The sequence below is a fragment of the Bombina bombina genome, chromosome 1 (genome assembly GCF_027579735.1).
Source record: "Bombina bombina isolate aBomBom1 chromosome 1, aBomBom1.pri, whole genome shotgun sequence".
In the NCBI taxonomy this organism is placed as follows: Eukaryota; Metazoa; Chordata; class Amphibia; order Anura; family Bombinatoridae; genus Bombina; species Bombina bombina.
The window spans coordinates 1,010,476,151-1,010,501,664 of NC_069499.1; the positions used below are offsets into that span (position 1 = coordinate 1,010,476,151).

Genomic DNA, 25,514 nt, shown 5'->3' on the forward strand with positions numbered 1-25,514 from the left:
TTCTATTTAAATCATGAAAGTTTTTTTGGACTTGACTGTCCCTTTAAAAGAGATAGTCTTGTCAAAATTAAACTTTCATGATTCTGATAGAACGTTGCTTAAACTTGCATGCTCTAATTTACTCTTATCAATTTTTTCTTCATTCTTTTGCTATCTTTATTTGAAAAAATAAAAAATGTGGTAGCACTTGCCGATTGGTGGTTACATTTAGACACCAATCAGCAAGTGCTACCCAGGTTCTGAACCAAAAATGGGCCAACTCCTAAGCTTATGTTCTTGCTGTTTCAAATAAAGATACCAAGAAAATGAAGAAAATTGATAATAGGAGTAAATTAGGAAGTCGCTTAAAATTGCATGCTCTTGATGAATCATGAAAGTTTAACCCCTTAATGACCGCAGCACTTTTCCATTTTCTGTCCGTTTGGGACCAAGGCTATTTTTACATTTTTGCTGTGTTTGTGTTTAGCTGTAATTTTCCTCTTACTCATTTACTGTACCCACACATATTATATACCGTTTTTCTCGCCATTAAATTGACTTTCAAAAGATACCATAATTTTCATCATATCTTATAATTTACTATAAAAAACATTATAAAATATGAGGAAAAAATGGAAAAAAAACACATTTTTTCTAACTTTGACCCCCAAAATCTGTTACACATTTACAACCACCAAAAAACACTCATGCTAAATAGTTTCTAAATTTTGTCCTGAGTTTAGAAATACCCAATGTTTACATGTTCTTTGCTTTTTTTGCAAGTTATAGGGCCATAAATACAAGTAGCACTTTGCTATTTCCAAACCACTTTTTATCAAAATTAGCGCTAGTTACATTGGAACACTAATATCTTTCAGGAATCCCTGAATATCCATTGACATGTATATATTTTTTTTTAGAAGACATCCCAAAGTATTGATTTAGGCCCATTTTGGTATATTTCATGCCACCATTTCACTGCCAAATTCGATCAAATAAAAATTTTTTTTCACTTTTTCACAAATATTTTCACAAACTTTAGGTTACTCACTGAAATTATTTACAAACAACTTATGCAATTATAGCATAAATGGTTGTAAATGCTTCTCTGGGATCCCCTTTGTTCAGAAATAGCAGACATATATGGCTTTGGCTTTGCTTTTTGGTAATTAGAAGGCTGCTAAATGCCCCTGCGCAAAATACGCGTATTATGCCCAGCAGTGAAGGGGTTAATTAGGGAGCATGTAGGGAGCTTCTAGGGTTAATTTTAGCTTTAGTGTAGTGTAGTAGACAACCCCAAGTATTGATATAGGCCCATTTTGGTATATTTCATGCCACCATTTCACCGCCAAATGCGATCAAATTAAAAAAAACGTTAATTTTTTCACAATTTTAGGTTTCTCACTGAAATTATTTACAAACAGCTTGTGCAATTATGGCACAAATGGTTGTAAATGCTTCTCTGGGATGCCCTTTGTTCAGAAATAGCAGACATATATGACTTTGGCGTTGCTTTTTGGTAATTAGAAAGTCGCTAAATGCTGCTGCGCATCACACGTGTATTATGGCTAGCAGTGAAGGGGTTAATTAGGTAGTGTGTAGGGAGCTTGCAGGGTTAATTTTAGCTTTAGTGTAGAGTTCAGCCTCCCACCTGACACATCCCACCCCCTGATCCCTCCCAAACAGCTCCCTTCCCTCCCCTACCCCACTATTGTCCCAGCCATCTTAAGTACTGGCAGAAAGTCTGCCAGTACTAAAATAAAAGATTTTTTTTTTTTTAAAGAAAAAAAAAAAGCATATTTACATATGCTGTGTTTAGGATCCCCCCCTTAGCCCCCAACCTCCCTGATCCCCCCCAAAACAGCTCTCTAAGCCTCCCCCTCTGCCTTATTGGGGGCCATCTTGGGTACTGGCAGCTGTCTGCCAGTACCCATTTTGCACAATCAAATGTTTATTTCTTTTTTATTGTTTTTATTTTTTCTGTAGTGTAGCTTCCCCCCCCCCCCCCCCACGGACCAACCCCCACCACCTAAATAACGAATAAGGCTTTTTTTAAACAATTACTGGTCCCACTTTTATTTTTGGGACACATTTTTTTCTGTAGTGCAGCGGTCCCCACCCGGTCCCTGCCCCGGCGCGCCCCCCCCTCGTGCACGTGCGCGCGCCCCCGCGCGCGCCCGGACTTGCACGCCCACGATCCCGCCCCCCTCCACATGACCAGGGCCATCGATGGCCGCCACCCACCTCCCACACCGGCTCCCACCCACCAACGATACCGGCCATCGATGTCCGGTGCAGAGAGGGCCACAGAGTGGCTCTCTCTGCATCGGATGGCCATCTAAGGTTATTGCAGGATGCCTCCATATCGAGGCATCACTGCAATAACCGGAAAGCAGCTGGAAGCGAGCAGGATCGCTTCCAGCTGCTTTCCACACCGAGGACGTGCAGGGTACGTTCTCAGGCATTAACTGCCTTTTTTCTGAGGACGTACCCTGCACGTCCTCGGTCATTAAGGGGTTAATTTTGACTAGACTATCCCTTTAACCCCTTTGAATGGGGATTGCACTATTCCAGGATGCCTGCAGCTGGAAGGGAGGTCATTATAGTGCAGTTCTGCTGCTCGCGGCGAGACCCGTGCTACTATGACCTGAAAAACCCTTAACGACTAGCGACGTACAGGGTATGTTGCAGTTAAGGGGTAAAAGGGCATGGAACCCAAAACTTTTCTTTCATGTTTAAAATTGCATGTTCTCACTCCTTTCCAGGTTACATTTGTTATAAAAATGTGTTTAATTCTCTTGGTATCCTTTGTTGAACAAGCAGCAATGTACTACTGGGAGCTAGCTGAACACACTGAGCCAATGACAAGAGGCATATATGTGCAGCCACCCTCACTCCTGCTCTTACCCACATCATCAACCTCTCTCTCTCTACCGGCTCATTCCCATTTTCTTTCAAACATGCAAAAGTCACTCCCATACTCAAAAAACCCTCCCTCGACCCTAATTCTCCCAAAAGCTACCGCCCCATATCACTGCTTCCACTAACATCAAAACTCCTTGAAAAACTAGTTTGACCCATTGCAATCCGGATTCCGCCCAAAACATTCAACTGAGACTGCCCTTACGAAGGTTACAAACGATCTTCTCTCTGCAAAAAAATATTGGCCACTATTCTATACTCCTCTTACTCAACCTCTCAACTGCCTTCGACACAGTTGACCACCCCCTCCTCCTACAGACCCTTAGCTCTTTTGGCCTCTGTGACACTGCTCTTTCCTGGATTCACTCCTATCTTTCCCACAGGTCTTTTTCTGTGTCATTTGCTGGCGACTCCTCCTCTCCTATGCCTCTGTCTGTTGGAGTACCTCAAGGATCTATTCTGGGTCCTCTACTCTTCTCCATCTATACTTCTTTGCTGGGTAAACTTATCAACAGTTATGGCTTCAAATATCATCTCTATGCTGATGACACCCAGATCTACCTCTCCACCCCTGCTCTCTCTCCCTCTGTCCTTTCTCATGTCAGCGACTGCTTATCTGGTATTTCTTCCTGGATGGCCTCTCACCACCTAAAGATTAACATGTCCAAGACTGAGCTCCTTCTTATCCCCCCTCAAGCTCTACGCCGACTTCTGACTTCTCTATCCCTGTTGACGGCATCACCATTTCCCCATCGCCCCAAGTCCGCTGCCTCAGAGTCACACGACTCAAATCTATCCTTGGTCCCCCATATCCAATCGCTTTCTACATCCTGCCGCAACCATCTACGCAATATTTCCAAAATTCACCCTTTTCTGAGCGCTGACACCACAAAGCAAATAATCCACTCCCTTGTTATCTCCCGACTTGACTACTGCAATAACCTACTCGCTGGCCTTCCTCTTTCCCGCCTCTCCCCCCTTCAATCCATCCTAAATGCCTCTGCCAGGCTGATCCACCTTTCCCGTCGATCTGCATCTGCTGCACCTCTCTGCGAGTCCCTTCATTGGCTCCCCATTCACAGCAGAATTAAATTCAAAATTCTCACCCTTACATACAAAGCTCTCATCAACGCCGCTCCCCTCTACCTATCCTCTCTAATACACAAGTATACTCCAGCCCGTCCACTAAGATCCAACAATGACCTGCTCCTTGCATCCGCAACTATCACCTCCTCTCATGCTAGACTGCAGGACTTCTGTCGTGCAGCACCTACCCTCTGGAACACTCTCCCTCGTGCTTTCAGGCTTTGCCCTAATCTGTCTTCCTTTAAATGTTCCCTGAAGACTTTTCTGTTCAGGGAAGCCTACCACCCAACTCAATAATAAATTAACTTCACTTACCTAACATTTCCCTCATCTAACTCTGTATTAACATCTTTCTCAATCTTGCAGTCCTCACCTCCTGTTTCTCAACCTCCTACCCTTCTAGATTGTAAGTTCCCACGGGAATAGGGCCCTCAATCCCTCCTGTATGTGTTTGTAAATTTTGTCCTGTCTCTTACAAGTCTTGTATTGTTTTATTTAAATGAATTGTATCCATGGACAGCGCTGCGGAATATGTTGGCGCTTCATAAATAAAGTATAACAATAATAAACAAATAGGGATGAAATGTATCACATTTATAAATACACTATTCTATATATTTATAGTTATTCATCTTTAGGAATATATATTTTAGTTTACCAATCTATTTTATATTTACATACTTTAGATGTTTTAAAGTTGTGTAAATCACAGGGACTCTGGGTCTCACATCAGTCTGAGCTCCCAAATTAAACCCATAACCAAGTAGCTGGAACAACCTACTATATTGTTGAGTTCACCCCGCTCAAATAAAGGTACCTTTATCTCTCCTTGATAGGTTCCCTAGTGAACCTTAGAAATAAAACAGTTATATAGGTAGGTGAGGGGAGCGCCAAAAGGCTAAGGAACAACCTCTATTCTCAACCTTCACCTACGAGGCAAAGAAAAACATAATTTATGTGAGAACTTACCTGATAAATTCATTTCTTTCATATTGGCAAGAGTCCATGAGCTAGTGACATATGGGATATACAATCCTACCAGGAGGGGCAAAGTTTCCCAAACATCAAAATGCCTATAAATACACCCCTCACCACACCCACAATTCAGTTTAACGAATAGCCAAGTAGTGGGGTGATAGAAAAAAAGGAGTAAAAAGCATCATAAAAGGAACTGGAAATATAATTGTGCTTTATACAAAAAAACATAACCACCATAAAAAGGGTGGGTCTCATGGACTCTTGCCAATATGGAAGAAATGAATTTATCAGGTAAGTTCTTACATAAATGTTTTCTTTCATGTAATTGGCAAGAGTCCATGAGCTAGGGACGTATGGGATAGTAATACCCAAGATGTGGTACTCCACAGAAGAGTCACTAGAGAGGGAGGGATAAAAAACAAAATTTATGCTTACCTGATAAATTTCTTTCTCTTGTGGTGTATCCAGTCCACGGGTTCATCCATTACTTGTGGGATATTCTCCTTCCCAACAGGAAGTTGCAAGAGGACACCCACAGCAGAGCTGTCTATATAGCTCCTCCCCGAACTGCCACCCCCAGTCATTCGACCGAAGACAAGCAAGAAAAAGGAGAAACTATAGGGTGCAGTGGTGACTGTAGATTAAAAATAAAAAACACCTGCCTTAAAGTGACAGGGCAGGCCGTGGACTGGATACACCACAAGAGAAAGAAATTTATCAGGTAAGCATAAATTTTGTTTTCTCTTGTAAGGTGTATCCAGTCCACAGGTTCATCCATTACTTGTGGGATACCAATACCAAAGCTTTAGGACACGGATGAAGGGAGGGACAAGGAAGGAACTTAAACGGAAGGCACCACTGCCTGCAAGACCTTTCTCCCAAAAATAGCCTCCGAGGAAGCAAAAGTATCAAATTTGTAGAATTTAGAAAAAGTATGAAGCGAAGACCAAGTCGCCGCCTTACAAATCTGTTCAACAGAGGCCTCATTTTTAAAAGCCCATGTGGAAGCTACCGCTCTAGTGGAATGAGCTGTAATTCTTTCAGGAGGCTGCTGGCCAGCAGTCTCATAAGCTAAACGGATTTTACTTCTCAGCCAAAAAGAAAGAGAAGATGCCGAAGCCTTTTGGCCTCTCCTCTGTCCAGAGTAGACAACAAACCATGCAGATGTTTGACGAAAATCCTTAGTAGCTTGTAAATAAAACTTTAAAGCACGAACCACGTCAAGATTGTGTAATAGACGTTCCTTCTTTGAAGAAGGATTAGGACACAGTGACGGAACTACAATCTCCTGATTGATATTCTTATTAGATACCACCTTAGGAAGAAATCCAAGTTTGGTACGCAACACTACCTTATCTGTATGGAATATCAGATAAGGGGAATCACACTGTAAGGCAGATAACTCTGAAACTCTTCGCTCTTCGAGCCGAAGAGATAGCTACCAAAAACAGAACTTTCCAAGATAAAAGCTTGATATCTATGGAATGCAGAGGTCCAAACGGAACCCCTTGAAGAACTTTAAGAACTAAATTTTAACTCCATGGCGGAGCAACAGGTTTAAACACAGGCTTGAATCTAACTAAAGCCTGACAAAACGCCTGAACATCTGGAACATCTGCCAGACGCTTCTGCAGAAGAATAGACAGAGCAGAAATCTGTCCCTTTAAGGAACTAGCTGACAATCCCTTCTCCAATCCTTCTTGGAGAAAGGATAATATCCTAGGAATCCTGACTTTACTCCATGAGTAACCCTTGGATTCACACCAATGAAGATATTTACACCATATCTTATGATAGATTTTCCTGGTGACAGGCTTTCGAGCCTGAATTAAGGTATCAATGACCGACTCGGAGAAACCACGTTTTGATAAAATCAAGCGTTCAATCTCCAAGCAGTCAGCCGCAGAGAAATTAGATTTGGATGTCTGAATGGACCTTGGAGTAGAAGGTCCTGCCTCAGCGGCAGAGTCCATGGTGGAAGGGATGACATGTCCACCAGATCTGCATACCAAGTCCTGCATGGCCACGCAGGTGCTATCAAAATCACCAAAGCTCTCTCCTGCTTGATCTTGGCAATCAGACGAGGGAGGAGAGGAAATGGTGGGAACACATAAGCCAGGCTGAAGGACCAGGGCACTGCTAGAGCATCTATCAGCGCTGCCTGGGGATCCCTTGACCTGGACCCGTAAAAGGGCAGCTTGGCATTCTGACGAGACGCCATCAGATCCAGTTCTGGTTTGCCCCATAGTTGAATCAGCTGGGCAAATACCTCCGGATGGAGCTCCCACTCCCCCGGATGAAAAGTCTGCCGACTTAGAAAATCCGCCTCCCAGTTCTCTACTCCTGGGATATGGATAGCCGAGAGATGGCAAGAGTGAACCTCTGCCCATAGAATTATCTTTGAAACCTCCAACATTGCCAGGGGGCTTCTTGTCCCCCCCTGATGGTTGATATAGGCTACAGTCGTGATATTGTCCGACTGAAATCTGATGAACCTGACCGCAGCTAGTTGAGGCCAAGCCTGAAGAGCATTGAATATTGCTCCCAGTTCCAGAATGTTTATCGGAAGGAGGTCTTCCTCCTGAGTCCACGAACCCTGAGCCTTCAGGGAGTTCCAGACTGCGCCCCAGCCCAGAAGGCTGGCATCTGTCGTGACTATAGTCCACTCTGGCCTGCGGAAACTCATTCCCCTGGACAGATGGACCAGAGATAACCACCAGAGAAGAGAATCCCTGGTCTCTTGATCCAGATTTAGCAGAGGGGACAAATCTGTGTAATCCCCATTCCACTGATTGAGCATGCAAAGTTGCAGTGGTCTGAGATGTAGGCGGGCAAACGGAACTATATCCATTGCCGCTACCATTAGGCCGATTACTTCCATACACTGAGCCACTGACGGCCGAGAAGTGGAATGAAGAGCACGGCAGGAAGTTAGAAGCTTTGATAACCTGACCTCTGTCAGAAAAAATTTCATTTCTACTGAATCTATCAGTGTTCCTAGGAAGGAAACTCTTGTGAGAGGGGAGAGAGAACTCTTTTCTTCGTTCACCTTCCAGCCGTGAGACGTCAGAAAAGCCATAACAATGTCCATATGGGACTTGGCGATTTGAAAAGTCGACGCCTATATCAGAATGTCGTCTAGGTAAGGAGCCACCGCTATGCCCCGTGGCCTTAGAACCGCCAGTAGGGACCCTAGAACCTTCGTAAAGATTCTTGGTGCCGTGGCTAACCCGAAGGGAAGAGCCACAAACTGGTAATGCCTGTCTAAGAAGGCGAACCTGAGGAACTGATGATTATCTCTGTGAATCGGAATGTGGAGATAAGCATCCTTTAAGTCCACGGTACTCATATATTGACCCTCCTGGATCATAGGGAGGATGGTTCGGATAGTCTCCATCTTGAAGGATGGGACCCTGAGAAATTTGTTTAGGATCTTGAGATCCAAGATTGGTCTGAAAGTTCCCTCTTTTTTGGGGAACTATAAACAGATTTGAATAGAAGCCCTGCCCCTGTTCCTCCCTTGGAACTGGGTGGATCACTCCCATAACCAGCAGGTCTTGAACACAACGTAAGAATGCCTCTCTCTTTATTTGGTTTACAGATAATTGTGAGAGATGAAATCTCCCCTTTGGAGATGAAGCTTTGAAGTCCAGAAGATATCCCTGGGAAACAATCTCTAATGCCCAGGGATCCTGGACGTCTCTTGCCCAAGCCTGGGCGAAGAGAGAGAGTCTGCCCCCCACTAGATCCGGTCCCAGATCGGGGGCTACTCCTTCATGCTGTTTTAGAGGCAGCCGCAGGTTTCTTGGCCTGCTTCCCCTTATTCCAAGCCTGGTTAGGTCTCCAGACTGGTTTGGACTGGGCGAAATTTCCCTCTTGTTTTGCATTAGAGGAAACTGAAGCTGCGCCACTCTTGAAGTTTCGAAAGGAACGAAAATTATTCTGTTTGGTCCTTAACTTATTGGACCTATCCTGAGGAAGGGCGTGACCTTTTCCTCCAGTAATATCAGAAATGATCTCCTTCAGACCGGGCCCAAATAGGGTCTGTCCCTTGAAGGGGATGTTAAGAAGCTTAGACTTTGAAGTAACGTCTGCTGACCAGGACTTAAGCCATAGCGCCCTACGCGCCAAAATGGCAAAACCTGATTTCTTAGCCGTTAGCTTGGCTAAATGAAAAATGGCGTCAGAAATAAAGGAGTTAGCTAACTTAAGAGCTTTAATCCTGTCTAGAATATCGTCTAATGGGGTCTCCACCTGTAGAGCCTCCTCAAGAGACTCAAAACAAAAAGCTGCTGCAGCAGTAACTGGGGCAATGCATGCAAGAGGCTGGGGAATAAAACCTTGATGTATAAAAATTTTCTTAAGGAGACCCTCCAATTTTTTATCCATAGGATCTAGGAAAGCACAACTGTCCTCTTTTTAGTCAGAGAATCCCCTGGAGATAAATCTTTAAGCGCCATAATATGGTCTTTATAGTTTATAGAAATTTCAGTACATTTGGTACACATTCTAAGAGGGGGTTCCACAATGGCTTCCAAACATATTGAACAAGGAGTTTCCTCTATGTCAGACATGTTTAACAGACTAGTAATGAGACAAGCAAGCTTGGAAAACACTTTAATAAAAGGTGAAACAGCAATTAAACAAAAACGTTACTGTGCCTTTAAGAGAAAAAAAACTAGCACTTAAACTGCAAAACAGTGTAAAAATACAGTAAAATCTTTGAAATTTTTACAGTATGTGTAAGGGACTAAAGCAACATTGCACCCACTTGCAAATGGATGATTAACCCCTTAGGCCCCAAACCGGATTGAAAAACGTTAAAAAAATAAATTTAGCACCATGCCACAGCTCTGCTGAGGCTCCTACCTGCCCTTAAATACGATTTTGTGCAGAAATAACGCCTTTGAAATGGTTCTTAGATGCCAGAGGACTCTTCTAGGGAAGCTGGATGCCTCAGTCTGTATTAAAACTGCATAGTTAGAGTGCTAAAATAGGCCCCTCCCACCATGTACTGGATGTCAGAGGGGCCTTAAGAAAATACTCCTGGGAGTATCTGACTAGCCATGTGGAAACTAGGCCCCAAATAAAGACTTATCTCCCTCAGAGAAAAAAACGTCCTATTTATGAAATCATGTAAACGTTTTGTCACTAAGCAATATGAATATTAACATGAGTATTACCCTGTTATGTAAGCATGATCCCAGTCGCTGTTAAATCACTGCATCAGGCTTACCTCAAATACACAAGGCTCTGTCAGCATTTTCTAGAACTTATTTCCTCTCTCTAGAAATAAAAATATTGAACATACCTCAAAGCAGGTAATCTGCAGGCCGTTCCCCCAACTGAAGTTTTCCCATATTCATCAGTTATGTGTGAGAACAGCAATGGACCTTAGTTACAAACCGCTAAGATCATCAAATCTCCAGGCAGAATTCTTCTTCTAATTTCTGCCTGAGAGAAAAACAGTACAACGCCGGTACCGTTTAAAAATAACAAACTCTTGATTGAAGGTAAAACTACACTAAGTCACCACATATCTCGATACTTCCTTTCTTGTCGAGAGTTGCAAGAGAATGACTGGGGGTGGCAGTTAGGGGAGGAGCTATATAGACAGCTCTGCTGTGGGTGTCCTCTTGCAACTTCCTGTTGGGAAGGAGAATATCCCACAAGTAATGGATGAACCCGTGGACTGGATACACCTCACAAGAGAAATAGCCATTTTCCGCAGAAAAAAATAAAACCACATCCAAAAAAAATAAGCTTTTCTCATAATTGAAAAGAAAAAACTTGAAACATAAGCAGAGGAATCAAACAAACAGCTGCCTGAAGAACTTTTCTACCAAAAACTGCTTCCGAAGAGGCAAATACATCAAAACGGTAGAATTTAGTAAATGTATGCAAAGAAGACCAAGTTTCTGCTTTGCAAATCTTATCAACTAAAGCTTCTTTCTTAAAAGCCCACAAAGTGGAGACTGATCTAGTAGAATGAGCTGTGGTTCTCTGAGGCAGGGCCTGACCCGACTCCAAATAAGCCTGATGAATCAAAAGCTTTAACCAAGATGCCAAGGAAATGGCAGAAGCTTTCTGACCTTTCCTAGAACCAGAAAAGACAACAAAGACTAGAAGTCTTCCTGAAATCTTTAGTAGCTTCAACATAATATTTCAAAGCTCTTACAACATCCAGAGAATGTAAGTATCTCTCCAAAGAATTCTTAGGATTAGGACACAAAGAGGGAACAACAATTTCCCTATTAATGTTGTTAGAATTCACAACTTTAGGTAAAAATTGAAATGAAGTCCACAAAACTGCTTTATCCTGATGGGAAAAAAAAAATCAGAAAAGAAGACTCACAAGAAGCAGATAATTCGGAAACTCTTCTAGCAGAAGAGATAGCCAAAAGGAACAACACTTTCCAAGAAAGTAGTTTAATATCCAAAGAATGCATAGGCTCAAAAGTAGGAGCCTGTAAAGCCTTCAAAACTAACTTAAGACTCCAAGGAGGAGAGATTGATTTAATTACAGGCTTGATACCGACCAAAGCCTGTACAAAACAGTGAATATCAGAATGCTTAGCAATCTTTCTGTGAAATAAAACAGAAAGAGCAGAGATTTGTCCCTTCAAAGAACTTGCAGACAAACCTTTATCCAAACCATCCTGAAGAAACTGTAAAATTCTAGGCATTCTAAAAGAATGCCAGGAGAATTTATGAGAAGAACGCCATGAAATATAAGTCTTCCAAACTCGATAATAAATCTTCCTAGAAACAGATTTACGAGCCTGTAACATAGTATCAATTTCCATACCTTCAAATTTAACGATTTGAGATCCTGATGGAAAAACTGTCCTTGAGACAGAAGGTCTGGTCTTAAAGGAAGTGGCCAAGGTTGGCAACTGGACATCCGGATAAGATTCGCATACCAGAACCTGTGAGGCAATGCTGGTGCTACCAGAAACACAAACAATTGTTCCATTATGATCTTGGAGATCACTCTTGGAAGAAGAACTAGAGGCGGAATGATATAAGCAGGTTGGTAAAACCAAGGAACTGCTAACATATCCACTGACTCCGCCTGAGGATCCCTGGACCTGAACAAGTACCTTGTTTAGATAGGAAGCTATCAGATCTATTTCTGGAAGACCCCACATCTGAAAAAAACATCTGGATGGAGAGACCACTCCCCCGGATGTAAAGTCTAACGGCTGAGATAATCCACTTCCCAATTGTCTACACCTGGGATATGTATCGCAGAAATTAGACAAGAGCTGGATTCCGCCCAAGAAAGTATCCAAGATACTTCTTTCATAGCTAGGGGACTGCGAGTCCCACCCCGATGATTGACATATGCCACAGTTATGATATTGTCTGTCTGAAAACAAATGAATGGTTCTCTCTTCAACAGAGGCCAAGCTTGAAGAGCCCTGAAAATAGCACAAAGTTCTAACATATTGATTGGAAATTTTGCCTCTTCAGATTTCCAAACCCCTTGTGCTGTCAGAGATCCCCAGAAAGTTCCCCAACCTGAAAGACTTGCATCTGTTGTGATTACAGTCCAGGTTGGATGAGCAAAAGAAGCCCCTTGAACTATATGATGGTGATCTAAACACCATGTCAGAGAGAGTCGAACATTGGGATTTAAGGATATTAATTGTGATATCCTTGTATACTCCTTGCACCATTGATTGAGCATACAAAGCTGAAGAGGTCTCACATGAAAACAAGCAAAGGGGGATAGCATCCGATGCTGCAGTCATGAGACCTAAAACTTGCATGCACATAGCCACTGAAGAGAATGATTGAGACTGAAGGTTTCAACAAGCTGAAACCAATTTCATTTGTCTCTCGTCTGTTAGATTCAGTGTCCATGACTCTGTCTCTATCTGGAAAACTAAAAAGGGGACCCTTGTCAAGGAACTTTTCTGTAAATTGATCCTCCAAATATGTCTTTGAAGAAACAACACTAGTTGATTCGTGTGAGATTCGGCAGAATGTAAAGACTGAGCTAGTACCAAGATATTGTCCAAATAAGGAAACACCGCAATACCCTGTTCTCCGATTACAGAGAGTAGGGCACCGAGAACCTTCAAAAAAAATCTTGGAGCTGTCGCTAGGCCAAATGGTAGAGCAACAAATTGGTAATGCTTGTCTAGAAAAGAGAATCTCAGAAATCGATAGTGGTCTGGATGAATCGGAACATGAAGATATGAATCCTGTAAGTCTATCGTGGACATATAATGACCTTGCTGAACAAAAGGCAGAATAGTCCTTATAGTCACCATTTTGAAAGTTGGCACTCTTACAAAACGGTTTAATATTTTCAGATCCAGAACTGGCCTGAATGAATTTTCTTTCTTTGGGACAATAAATAGATTTGACTAAAACCAAAGACCCTGTTCCTGAAATGGAACTGGTATGATTACCCCTGAAAGCTCTAGATCTGAAACACACTTCAGAAAAGCCTGAGCCTTCACTGGATTTGCTGGAATGTGTGAGAGCAAAAAAAAAAACTTCTCACAGGAGGTCTTACTCTGAATCCTATTCGATACCCTTGAGAGACAATACTCTGAATCCACTGATTTTGGACACAATCTGCCCAAATGTTTTGGAAAAATTTTAATCTGCCCCTCACCGGCTGAGCTGGAATGAGGGCAGCACCTTCATGCAGACTTGGGGGCTGGCTTTGGTTTCTTAAAAGGCTTGGATTTATTTCAACTTGAAGAAGGTTTCCAATTGGAACCAGATTCTTTGGGGGAAGGATTGGCTGTTACTGATTCTGTCGAAGAGAACGAAAATGATTAGAAGCTTTAGATTTACCCATAGATCTTTTATCCTGAGGCAATAAAACTCCCTTCCCCCCAGTGACAGTTGAAATAATTTAATCTAACTGAGAACCAAATAAATTGTTACCTTGGAAAGAAAGAGATAGTAATCTAGACTTAGATACCATGTCAGCATTCCAAGTTTTGAGCCACAAAGCTCTTCTAGCTAAAATAGCTAACGACATAGATTTAACATCATTAAACATCATTTAACATATCAAAAATAGCATCACAGATAAAATGATTAGCATGTTGAAGCAAGCGAACAATGCTAGACAAATCGGAATCTGTTTCCTGTTGCTCTAAGCTTTCCAACCAAAATGTTGGTGCAGCTGCAACATCAGCCATAGATATAGCAGAACTAAGAATATAGCCAGAAAATAAATAAGCTTTCCTTAGATAAGATTCAAGTTTCCCATCTAAAGGATCCTTAAAAGAAGTACTATCTTCCATAGGAATAGTAGTACGGGTTGGCAAGAGTAGAAATAGCCCCATCAACTTTGGGGATTTTTTTCCCAAAACTCCAATCTTGCTGCTGGCAAAGGACACAACTTTTTAAACCTAGAAGAAGAAATATATTAGCAGTACCAGGCCTATCCCATTCCTTTGAAATCATATCAGAAATCACATCAGGAACTGGAAAAAACTCTGGAGTAACCACAGAAGGTTTATAAACAGAGTTTAAACGTTTACTAGTTTTAGTATCAAGAGGACTAGATTCCTCAATATTCAAAGTAATCAACACCTCTTAAGAAGGAACGTATATACTCCATCTTAAAGGGATAAGTAGATTTGTCAGTGTCAATATCTGAGGTAGGATCTTCTGAACCAGATAGATCCTCATCAGAGGAGGATAATTCAAAATGTTGTCGGTCATTTTTAAAACTTCTCATAAAGTTGAAGAAATTTCAAAGACCTTTGACGTTTATTAGAAGGCAGAATAGCAGAAAAAGCTTTCTGAATTGCATCAGCAATACAATCTTTTATATTCACAGGGATATCATGTACATTAGATGTTGAAGGAACAACAGGCATTGTACTAGTACTGATGGATACATTCTCTGCATGTAAAGGCTTATCATGACAACTGTTACATATTACAGCTGGAGATATAATCTCCGCTAACTTACAACAAATACACTTAGCTTTGGTAGAACTGTTATAAGGCAGCAGGGTTCCAACAGTTGTTTCTGAGACAGGATCAGATTGAGACATCTTGCAAATGTAAGAGAAAAAAACAACATATAAAGCATCAATTTCCTTATATGGCAGTTTCAGAAATGGGAAAGAAATGCAAACAGCATAGCACACTGAGCATAAAAAAGGCAAGAGGCATATAGGAAGTGGGGTTTAAATAATTAAATTATTTGGTGCCAAGTATGACGCACAACGCAAAATGAAATTTTTTGGCGCTAACAACATCCGGAAATGACACAACTCGCAACCTTGTGCAAGGAAACCTGGCATCAACTAAGACGCAGAAAATAACGAATTTGCGTCAAACGTACCTTTGCGCCAAAAAAATACTTGCGCCAAGAACGACTCAATAAATATCAGCATTTTGCGACCTCGCAAGCCTAATTTTGCACGCAAAATTTAATGAAAAAGCAGTCAATTTGAAGAAAAGACTATATTTTGAAACTGATAGTCTGCAAAAGGAAATATGCATAAACCTGACTCATGGAAAATATAAGTACAATAAATATATATTTAGAACTTTATATTAATACATAAAGTGCCAAACTATAGCTGAGAGTGTCTTAAGTAATGAAAACATACTTACCGAAAGACACCCATCCACATATAGCAGATAGCCAAACCAGTACTGAAACAGTTATCAGTAGAGGTAATGGAATATGAGAGTATATCGTCGATCTGAAAAGGGAGGTAGGAGATGAATCTCTACGGCCGGTAACAGAGAACCTATGAAAAAGATTTCCCATGAGGAAAACCATAGAATCAATAGGTGATACTCCCTTCACATCCCTCTGACATTCACTGTACTTTGAGAGGAACCGGGCTTCAAAATGCTGAGAAGCGCATATCACAGAAGAAAATCTATCACAAACTTACTTCACCACCTCCATAGGGAGGCAAAGATTGGAAAACTGAATTGTGGGTGTGGTGAGGGGTGTATTTATAGGCATTTTGAGGTTTGGGAAACTTTGCTCCTCCTGGTAGGATTGTATATCCCATACGTCACTAGCTCATGGACTCTTGCCAATTACATGAAAGAAATATGCAATTTTAATTTTCAATTTACTTCTACTGTCAAATTTACATGCATACCTTGGTAGCATCAGAAGCAACAATGCACTACTGGAAGCTAGCTGGTGATTGGTGGCTACACACATGCCTCTTATTAGTTCACCAGATGTGTTTAGCTAACTCACAGTAGTGCATTGCTACTTTGAAGTTGATGTTAATTATATTTGTTTAATCCCTTTTCAAGGGTTAATATCATCAATCTATGCAAGAAAGAGTGCAATAATAAAATGAACAAACAGAGCATGTATGTGTAAAACCCTTTAATGCACATAGCAGAAGATTACATTAGTGTAATTATGTAGCCCTCATAAAAGTTGTGCAAGCAACAAATATTTTCACTACACTAAGGGTACTTAAAAATGGATAATGGATGCAAGCAAAGTAATCTAAAGTTATGAGTTAAACTGACTTAACAGCAATACACACAATAGTGAATTAATGTAGCAAATTGAGGTTGGAAAGTCTTTAAAGGAACATTAAACACATGTCATGCACCTCCCTCTATCATTTTTCAGACAGAGCATGCAATTTAAAGCAAATTTTAAATTTACTCAGCTTATCATTTTTTCTTTGTTCTCTTGGTATCTTTATTTGAAAAGCAGCATAGTAGCCGGACAATTTTTTGGTTCAGCACCTGGGTAGCGCTTGCCGATTGGTGGCTAAATATAGCCACTAATCAGCAAGTGCTACCCAGGTTCTGAACCAAAAATGGGCTGTCTCTTATGATAGCAAGAGAACAAAGAAAAACTGATAAGTGTAAATTAGAAAGTTGCATGCTCTGTCTGAATCATGAAAGAAAACATTTGGGTTTTGTGTCCCTTTAAATCATGGGTCTTGCCATTTTAGAACCTAGGTTTTACTGTAGCTATCTGTAGTAGAGTTGCTGCACATTTGCAAACTGGAATGTAATGAAAGCTAAATTTCAACATGGCAGCACCCATGGCTAGAGAGAGGCGGGGAATAACCGCAATACTACGCTTATAAAATATATTTCTTTTTAATGTCCTTTTAAAACAGACAAATGTTATTATATAAGAGATTTAAACCCTTTCTATTTCTGAAATCTGTGTGGCAATAACTTTCTATGCTGAAACATATTAATAAATATTAAGACCTGTACAGACATTACTACAGCATGTGGGTCATTGCAAATCCATTTAGATATAATAAATAGGCATTTCTGTTGACTGCAGATATCAAAACAAGATAGCAAATAGATCATGGAGGTAAATTGTGTGCTCCAACTTTAATGTTCCTTAAAATGTTATAATATTGCAAAGTATTTTGATGCTCCCACCCAGCTACTTCATAACGTCTGCATTAGTTTTAAAATATATTTTTTGTATGCAGATCTTCTTTTTACTAAATGGCAGATACATACAATGAATATACAAAAATAATATCTAAATGTCCCTTTTTAAATTTATCCAGATAAAACGTCTTTTTCTACAAAATAGTAGATTTAGGCCTAGTTCGCTTTCAGCAGTGTTATAGCTATATTATTTTCACAGATTTCAGGAAGATCCAAGACAAAAGGAACTTCCAGAAGTTGCATCAAAATAGGACAATACGTGACTTCCCTTACACATCTGTTGAAATGTTGTATTTTATATACGTAATCAAACATTTAAAATGCATGTTAATAAACATAACAGTCAATATTAAGGGAGTTATTTAATTTATGCACATATTCATCTAAACACTTAATTCTAAATAAAAGTCAATAGGATCAAAGAAAGAAAAGCAGCGAGGATGAGAGCGCTTACAGTAGCCTTTAAATGTGATTTTAGCCCCCTGAGGATGTACATTATCCCCTCATATCCTGCCCACGGCTATAGCAAGTGTAGGATAAATCAGTCTGATGCACTTTCAGACAGACTCAAGGGAGCAACAGCTTTAAGGATGGGGGTTCTGGTGTGTGTGTGTGTGTGTGTGTGTGTGTGTGTGTGTGTATGTAGGAAGTTGGGGTTATACACAAAGGTAAATAAAAAAAAAGAATATAAATTTATCAGTGTACACAAATAGTAAAGAGCCAGCATATGAGAGGAAATTTTGAAGACAAACAAAGAAAGGAATGAAGAGGAATATATCATACTGGTCCATCTGCAGGTAACAAGATATGTGAGGAGAAGGATCAATAACATACAGACATCTGCCAAGGGCATACATCATCTTCTCAACCCAACAGAATATAAACCCCACCATCTACACATAGCAAATCACACTTGTGTCTATAAACAACAACAAGATTACTGTATGCCCTCTCCATGCCAGAACCCTGTGTAATATTATTGTGGCCACATCAGCAATTCTGAATGTTTTGGAAATTACACATGGTGGGAGGTTAGTTAGCACAAAGCATCCCTGTTATAAAAAGGAGGACACACTGGGGTCTGTATTTACACTACAACCTTTTCATTGCCAGGAGGGAACAGGCTATGGTCTTTGGGATACAAACACTACTTTTTTTTAAAAAAAAATAGGACTGGGAACTCAAATTCTGTATTAGAAAAAAAATATAGACAAAAAATATGGGGGGGGGGGGGGGGCGCTTGGGTGTTTGGTGCCGATATTGTCCATACCAATCCTTGTCTAGGGTAAAACAAGATCATTCCAGAATAAGTATTGCCCAAACTGAAGTTCAACAGGGAATTATTGTAGGTACAAGTCAACTAGAAAACAATACTAGGTAGTTTTGCACTACAATATTGTGCTAGTTCATGACTACCAAATGCACAAAACGTAGTAATTACTGGTGTAAAGATTCACCAATCAGTATAATCCGTGGGGGAAGACAGCACACTTTCCAGAGTGGGGCACGGAAAGACTAGCCAGATCTCAACTGCACTGCAAATAATCCATTTTCCAGCATCCAATTCTTTTTTTAAAAAAGACCTTTATTTCGAAGTATAACAAACAATACCAACAATGTTTCAAACCTGCAATAGGTTCTTAGTCATGTCATTTAATGGACATCTAGAAACAGTATAAGTGTATGTATTAAATAAAATTATTTTATTATACATTTTAAGTGTAAAACAGGTTTTTAAACAGGGGTACAAACTGCTAAAAACTCCAAACTATCAACATGTTAAATCCTGCACCAATTATACAATTTAGAAGATAAGTGTATTTTACATACATATTCACAACTTTAGTCCTGTCTTATTGAATCCAGAGAGAACGGTCTGATGATTCTCCACTACGCCCATGCACTATTCATGAACTTAGGTCAGTGTAATATGACTGGAATGGTCAGGTTTACTGTGTGAGACCAGGCAAGGGCTGCAGTACTGCCTGGCAGCAGATGGGTTAATAGCGTTAAATGACAAAGAAAGTAGTGTATTAAATGTAATACAACCTGCCAATTTAGTTCACCAGACACACAGACTATGTGTAACTGACATGGAATTATTTCTATTTCCCAAACACCCAGAAAACCATGAGGCTGTTTGCTAAACAGAACACAGTTACTAAATAACAGTCTAGGGATAATGCAGTATTCATTCAGTGCTCTCTATGCCACGAGGAGTTGACAGTGCCAAAAGAACAGTTATATTTAGTAAATCTTGCTCCCAAAGAAAGATTTAAAATACATTAACAAAGCATTTAACAAATATATAAATGTGTGCAGATCTCAATTTAAATGAGCAGGTTACCTACATTTTCTAATGAGATATCTGATTTTTGCATAGTACATAGTTATACTTCAACAGTTGCCAAAAAATGGAGTAGCTGTACCTTTGATATAGATGATAGATAGATAGATAGATAGATAGATAGATATTCTCTCTCCTGAAACAGTAGGAATTTGTATGCTACTGTATGAAGTGCAAATGTGCTATATAAATGGCTGACAAACCCATTTCAAGAAGGTTTACAAAATTTTAGGAAGAGATAGTGCTGTAAACAGGCAGATCAGACCATTCCTAGTCCCAGATGCTCCAATATATTTAAATAGTAAACTATTCATTACAATTGTAGTAGCTGATAGGGTGTGCATGTGTTTTAGGTCAAATGGGACATGACGAACCCCCAATTTTTTTATTTCATGATTAAGATTGAGCATACAATTTTAAGCAACTTTCAAATTTACTTCTATTATCAAATTTCTTTGAGGAATCAGCAATTCACTACTGGGAGCTAGCTGAATGTGCAGCCACCAATCAACAGCTAGCTCCCAGAAGTGCTTTGCTGCTTCTGAGCCTACCTAAGTATGTTTTTCAACAAAGGATACTAAGAGAGCAAAATACATTAAATAGAAGTAAATTGTAAAGTTGTTTAAAAATGCATTCTCTATCTGAATAAAAAAAAAAATCGCTTTAGTGCCTCTTTGAGAAAATGACCAGATTTAAAAAACAAAACAAAAAAAAAAATCATTAAGCATTTGTACATCATCAATAAATGAAGGTCTGTTAATCTTATCTACCTGAAGCCTATTGGTTGTTCCCATAACCAAGTCGTATATCACCAATATGCACAAGTAACATTTAATTTAGTGATAAGTAAAGGCGACAGTGGATAGAGAAAACATTTTTTGTTATACTTTGTTACATATAACAGTATTGAGATACTCTATAGTTACATATGACTTTCTCTCTGCTCATTATACCTGTCTGTCTCATTAGGCATTGTAGATATTGGTTTGTAATTACTGCTATACCAAGTGTACAGTACAATACATAAGGAGTATTTTTGTTGGGGCGTTATTTGTAGGCATTATGAAAGTACATAAAAGTGGATGAAAATTAACTACCACCAACTACAGTTGGTAACTATATTTAAAAAAAAGCAGTAGCTAAAAATCAACTATGCAGTAGTTTTTAATGCTTCATTTTGGTTTCCCTCCGTATCACCAAAGCAGTCCACATAGGTGAAGTGTACATTTTAGACATTTTTGTCTATCATAGTAAATTATATACATGATCAGAGGAAACCCAAAAGTTTAATTGTACGAGCATGGATTACTTTTTACGTTTACTTGCTGTGTTTATTATATAAATATAGGATGATTACTATCAGTGTACAAACAAGAGATTGCACACACCCCGACGCCCTGGCACAAAAAAACAAGAAATTAAAGGAACATGTAGATCACACCGCAATAACTTTTTCTGTCATGTTTACATTGAGAGTGGTTAAAGCTATATTCCCTAAAGCAAGTCGCTTTAATTCCTATTCATTAGAAATGATTCCCTAAAGTGTGTAATCTCAATTCACTTGCCTAAGGTAAAATAAGGATTCATAAGATTGCTCTTGATAGAAATCTTTCAATTTGGTGTACCGCGTCTATTTTTTTTCGACAGTATTATATACTTTGCTTCAATTTAATTTCCACAGGTTTTCACACCTCTTAACAGCTAACAATTATGGTAAATAAACTGTAAAGGGATAAGAGCAATGTTCTTAGTTACAATTCCTTTTTTTTTTTTTATTTGTTAAGATTAAAGTATATGTGAAAGATATGGTAGATCACCTGATTGGCATAGGAAGGGTAGTGATAAATTAAATGTTCAATAAATCATAAAGTATTTTTTAAAGGGATAGAAAAGGTCAAAAATAAAAAACGTGCATTTCAATTTTAAATAGAAGCATTTTTTTTAACATACATTAGCTTCTAATAAAAATGACTGTTTTTGTGCGGCATACACACATATCCTGTGAAGGCCGTGCACTAGTATTTAAACACTGCACCTTCTCAGAGAGTCAGCAACAGCTTGTATGACACAAAATAACGTCTCCAGAAGCAATATACAGCACAGCCACCTCTCTGAGAAGGCATGGTGTTTTCATACTGGTGCACGGGCCCTTACAGGATATGTACATATGCCACTAAACAATAATTTATTAGACACATTTTTGCTAATGGGTAGTATATTGCAAAAATGCTTCTATTTCAAACTAAAAGGCACATTTCATTTTTGACCTATCACTTTAATAATAATTTGTTATATCACAAATGTAATACTAATTGAGAGCCTAATAAAGTCTGGATGCCAAATCTAATATTTTACTTCTGGCTACTAACTTTTTGTTTTGATTGTTCTACACATGCTAATAAATACATTTATAATCATCATCATGTATTTGTATAGCATTGTAAAATTCCGTAGTGCTGGGTACAAAGATAGGAGTATACAATGAAAAGGATTTGTGATACGATACAAAAATATAACAGACTAAAATGATCTTGTACAGGAGGAAGAGGGCCCTGCTCCAAAAAAAGCTTACAGGCTATATTAGAAATGGGGGGGGGGGAGATATATATATATATATATATATATATATACACACACACACACACACAAAATAAAGGATTGCACTCACAGGTCTATCTTGAAAATAAGTCAAAGAACTTTCATGTAACGTTTTCGGGGATCTAGTCCCCTTCGTCAGCATCGACTAGATCCCCGAAATCGTTACATGAAAGTTCTTTGACTTATTTTCAAGAAAGACCTGTGAGTGCAATCCTTTATTTTGTGTATCTCATAGCATCATTGCACCCAGGCAGTCGACACAAGGTGGGCAGAGCTGAAGTTATATATATATATATATATATATATATATATATATATATATATATATATATATATATATATATATTTTACACACACATTTCCCTTTGATCACTTTATTAAAAAAAAAACAATATTTATTTATATATACAAAAATGTCTCAACCACTGTACACAGATAAACTATTTCTTTAGAATTCTTAACATTTGAAAAAGATATCAGACTTTAAATAGTACTGCCACCGTATGTACAAATAAAATGTTAATAATATCACTAGATTTCATGTTGGATTTGTAATATAATTATCCACAAGAAAGGATGAAGAACAGTGTCCCGGGAGAGAAAAGCTGTGTCATAATACAGGCCTGAAGACTTATATCCGTTCGGCCAGTCTTCCAAGAGTTAAGGGGGGGGGAAGAGAAATTGTACAATAAAAGCCAGGATACACCTGGAAACTACAAATAGAAGAGGGGAAATAAAGAGCTATTCTCAGAACCGTTACAGACATTCTGTGTACATACAAAGAAGAACAGTAATAGAAAGTAGGGCTTTTTACTGGATATAAGAAACCAGAGCAAGAAAAACTAAAATGAATTATATACTGATTATAATAAAAACAAGAGAGAGAGCCTACAACTAGTTTAATTGTATGCAAGACATATTAAAGAGGCTATGTAGCCCTAGCACACTTTTCTAGACACTGCATTTTATTTTCTAAATTTTGGCACAGTTTCCACAACCTAGTGCCGATCTTGGGACCATATGCAGGCCCTGATTGGTGTGTGTGTGTACCCTGTGTACATCTTATTGGTTCATTGACACTATATATGCACTTGCCTTTAATAAAGAAGCACACAGAAATTGCTCACAAAAACTAACCTGGGTGTTTAAAAATAAATAAAATAAGGTTTACACAACATAAAAATGTAAAGCTGTTAGAAAAACTTAGTGGAGTGGAAAAGTAACTTCTTCCTAAGTTTGGTAAACTAAAGTGAGATTTTTCTTCTGTGTGTGTATATATATATATATTTTTTTTTTTGTATTAGTTTTATAAACACACACAGTGTATAACAAGAAAATACAGGGTAGAAATGCTTGATGTATGTATGTATGGCCTAGAGGTGAATATATTTCATGCACTGCTTTAAAGTTGTAAAACCCTCAGTCTAAGTAACTTTACAGCTGGCAACAAAAATGTAAAAAAAAAAAATAGTGGGATTGAATTTTTCCATAAATAATAATAATAATAATAATAATAATAATAATAATAATAATAATAATAATATTCCACCATATAAATATATTAGGAATATAGCCTAGGTTATACCTTACAACTTTAAAAAAGCACAGAGATTTTTCAAATACTATAATATGTCTAGCAACTATTTTGCTTTCAATATAAAATTATTGTACATTTACATCTACAAAATATACACATTTACTGTACATAGCTGACTGCACATATACATACATATTTACAGGACAAAGCTTAGTTTAATACTGGAAACTAATAATATGCACACTGTACAAATATTTGTCAGTGGCGTTTTCAAATGCTTATTAACGAATAAAAGGAATTTTTTTTTTGGGGGGGGGGGTAAAGTTATTAATTTGAATTAAGCTTTAAAGAAATATTATATGTTCAATTGTGTAGCAATAATAGTCTGTTAATCAAAAGACTAATCGCCTAGTGAAGACTATACAGAACATAAACACATGTAATAAGTAATGTTCTGAACTAGCATACTACAGACATAATACATAGTATACAAATGTATAGCAGATACTTCTGGTGATCATGGGGCCCCTATTTTCCAAGCTACACAGATGTTCTGTTTCTACCAATAAGACATACCTGCCCCCTCCACCTTGTCGGCTCCTCGGCTCCATGTAACCTGTCTGGTCTCCAACTTGACCTGGAAGGTTCTCCTCTCCGGCTTTTGTGACTTCTTAGCATAGAAAAGTGTCATTACTGTGCCCACTTCCAGGCTCCGGCACAGATGGGTGAGTTCAGCCTCACTCTGCCCGCTGGGGGCAAAGCCATTGAGGAGAGAGCTGGTCTCCATCATCCGCTCAGAGTGAAGAGTCAGACCCCGGCCTCCACTAGAGTGTCCTCTTCCCCAGCCATGGGAGTACAATGCAAAACCTGGAAGTGCCTGCAGAATCAGAGCAGGGACTGATGTTACAAAGGGGGGTTTGGAAAAGATTTCCAGCCCACTCTATTGTTGCAAACGGAGGCTGTGAGCACAGTGCTGTCTGTCTCTCCCTCCTCCTCTTTTCCTCCACCTCCTCCTCTGCATGCAATGATCACAATAAGAATCTGCAGAGATCTCACTCAGGAAGTGCCTTACACACTCCTGCAGATCACTTGCAGACTCCCAGCCGAATGCTGTAATAGGAACCTATGTTATATTGAAGACACGCAATGTTTATATAAATATATGTGTGTATATAATGAAAGACCGTAAACGTATTATGTTACATCGGAGTCGTTACATACCGACTGGTGGCTTCATGCAGAGCCCTAGTTAACATGAATCCATAGAGATTCCAACGGGATTAAAAGCAGAGAGGAACTGGAGCCAGCGCCCCCTCCTCTACTCTAGGACTGCCTCTTAAAGGGACACATCGTTCTCTTGTATCCCACTCAGTACATGACTGTACTGTGCAGGGGAGGGTGCCCCTCCTGAAGTAGTGAGGCACAGTGGGCAGCACCCACCTGTGGGTAGCTGGGGAGCGGAGAGGGGAAGCAGTCAATACACTTTGTAGGATCATCCGGACAAGTGCACCCAGAAGTGACTGCGTGGAAAATAAGTGGTAGGAAGTAAACCACTGACATTATTGGAAGAAAATAAAGAAAGGATTCTTTGAATTCTGTCAGTTTGAATTTCAGTATTTGTAGGAGTTGTATTTAGTATTAATTTAACTTTTAATGAATGTAGTA

At 39.3% G+C, this 25,514-nt stretch overlaps 1 protein-coding gene across 3 annotated transcripts in view; it reads right to left on the reverse strand.

Moving 5' to 3' along the window:
* PLCG1 (phospholipase C gamma 1) overlaps window positions 1-25,125 on the reverse strand; it is a 167,813-nt gene extending 142,688 nt beyond the window's left edge. For 2 of the 3 annotated variants that reach the window (XM_053714364.1, XM_053714504.1), the window contains exon 1: window positions 24,426-25,047. In XM_053714364.1, coding sequence (XP_053570339.1) covers window positions 24,426-24,639 — 214 coding nt within the window. In that variant the 5' untranslated portion in view covers window positions 24,640-25,047. Of the gene's footprint in view, window positions 1-24,425; window positions 25,048-25,070 lie in introns of those variants that run through there. The other variant, XM_053714432.1, reaches the window with a different exon arrangement.
* Window positions 25,126-25,514: the final 389 nt, after the last annotated feature.